We start from the raw sequence: 2,445 nt of genomic DNA on the forward strand, positions 1-2,445 counted from the left end.
ATGTCTACTATGTTTTTGAGTACATTGTGTGCCTTTCCTCCCACACTTGTTCAGGTTGGAGTGACCTGATAAGAAAGTTGTGGTTGTTGATGTCCCAACAACTTGTGGGAAGAAGAGAAATTGGTGATATACAAATAATTATATCATATTGATTATTGAATGTTTGTAACAGTATAGTATAACAAGGAGGTTTGGCCAAAATGAGCAGACAATGGTCCTGTAACAATCAGATTGGTTGATAGCCTTATGTGTCCATAGGATGGCTACATCTGTGATTTTTTTAATCTTAATTTTTACCTAGTATAACTGCTAAAAACACAATTTCTGACCTAGGACGACTATATGCACTTTTCCACTGTAAATCTATGAACAAAGCCATGGTTGCCAAGCCGGTCTTTGTTGATCTCAATTTACATGGGTATGATGAGAATGGTAGCGTACAGAAGAAATAGAACATTGTTTTTGCTTTTTAATTCATTTCACAGGAAGTGTAGGGATAATTCCTGTACTTGGTACACGTTTTTAGCCTGAAAAAAGGAGAAAATTAATGCAGCCACCCTATCTAAATTTTTTTATTAGCAAACTACACATATATTATGATGACATATCCAATATTTAAATACTGTTATGTTCTCACCTCTTGGTCCCAATAAATTGTCTATATATCCATTTACAGCTTTGTCCAAGGTCTCCATGTTTGTAATCTAAAAATAAAGAAATGTAGAAATAAATGAATTCATGAAAAGGACTGGAGACTGCACTTTAAACATAAAGATATAACTAATGAGCTGATTTCAGCAGAAGTTATCACTTGAGTAATTTTGTTCACATAGGTATAACTAAAGGAAGACAACCCATACATGAAGTCTGTTGGAACCTTTCCTAATAACAGTGTGTCGTAGCTGCTTGTGAAATCGGTGGCACAACTCTACTAAATTACGACTCTACTGTAAATGTCTACATAAAGCAGAAGTGCCAAATATTCAAAGTAAACTAAAATATAATGCCCTATACAAACAGGGAGAAGAAGGGGCAGACCAAGCAGACTTCACTCCATTGCAGAGTACAATGAATCCAGATTACCAAGCGGAATTGTCAAATTGCAAATATTTTACAGGCAGGTAGGGCAACCTCAAGGCTATTGAGAGATATAACCACTTGAGACTGTCAGTCATCTCATTTGCAGTAACGTACATATAATCAATGTGGTGCTAACACAAAAACAGCCAATAAGACGTTCAAAATAAACATAGCAAAGAAATTTAAATGCCGGTGAAGCCAAGCCCTAGTTTCTATTTGTTCACTCAGAGGACCTGATTAATAAAATCTCTCCAAGACTAGAGAAAATAGACTATCATAGGAGAACCTAGGTGATCCGGCAAACTTAAAATAGATCCGGTTCAGAACTGAAAACATTTGCAATCCAGGTTCTCCCAAGACAGTCTATATTCTCTATTCAGTCTTGTAGTGTTATTAATAAATCAAAACTATATATATATATATATATATATATATATATATATATATATATATATATACTTTCAATACAGCAGGATGCCCACAAATGCACTTTAAGTACCCATACATACACTACAGCGTATAAACATGCAGTTTTGCAATACTGTGTTAAATTAGCACTAACCTCTTTTTTTTTTTTTATTATTATTAAAAAGGCGGTGAAATTATACCTGCCATCCTACCTGTCTGCATGTGCCACTCCGCGTACAATTTGCCAGGTGCCGGATTAACACATACAGGGGGTTTATGTAATTCCAGTCTAGCCAGAAATGGCAAACCAGAAGAAGACATGACCTTTGGTGATAGAGCAAAAGCGGGAATTGTGACCACTGCAGGCCTGGAAATGTTATTTTGACAAGTAATCTGCCACAACTTTTTAACAGTCAGTTCATTTTAATAAAAGGGGTGTCAATTGTGGCAAAAACTGGCCTTCAGCGCACACACACAAAAATAAAATAAAAAAAATGCCCCTGCTTTTTTCAGGCCAACTGAACAAAACACAGAAAGCTGACATCTGTGTGCTGTGGTGTTTATAACTAAGGATCATTTAGACGCTCTATTTGTGTATTAGGGTGCCATTCTTGTTGAATCATAAGGAAAAAAAATTAAACCATCCAGTATGAAAGAATTGAATTTCTAAACTATTGTGTTTAATAAACTTCTTGTATTTTTGGAAGAATTGTTCTTGTAATTAAAGTTTCCTAAGTTACATCCAGCCAGGCAACGCTGTGGCGTTAGCGATGACCTGAAAATGGATGGGAGCCGAGTCACCTGGCGGTAGCAGGTTTTCACTGTGTGAACATGAATCTAGCCTAAGGGTCACACAAGCACGCTGTGATTTTCTTAATTGAAATTCTGCAGAACAGATTTTCTTTGCAGAGCTGATTAAGCCAACACCAGCTGAACATAGCCTATTGTATAAATCTC

General features: G+C 36.1%; 1 protein-coding gene across 1 annotated transcript in view; it reads right to left on the reverse strand.

Annotated features, from left to right (window-relative positions):
• The window catches only part of ELOVL5 (ELOVL fatty acid elongase 5), a 39,271-nt gene that overhangs the window by 33,299 nt on the left and 3,527 nt on the right, over positions 1 to 2,445 (reverse strand). Inside the window, exon 2 of the mRNA XM_072408445.1 lies at positions 638 to 704. Within this exon, the coding sequence (XP_072264546.1) occupies positions 638 to 695 (58 nt within the window). The 5' untranslated portion in view covers positions 696 to 704. The remainder of the gene's footprint in view (positions 1 to 637; positions 705 to 2,445) is intronic.

This window comes from Pyxicephalus adspersus, chromosome 4, assembly GCF_032062135.1.
Source record: "Pyxicephalus adspersus chromosome 4, UCB_Pads_2.0, whole genome shotgun sequence".
NCBI lineage: Eukaryota > Metazoa > Chordata > Amphibia > Anura > Pyxicephalidae > Pyxicephalus > Pyxicephalus adspersus.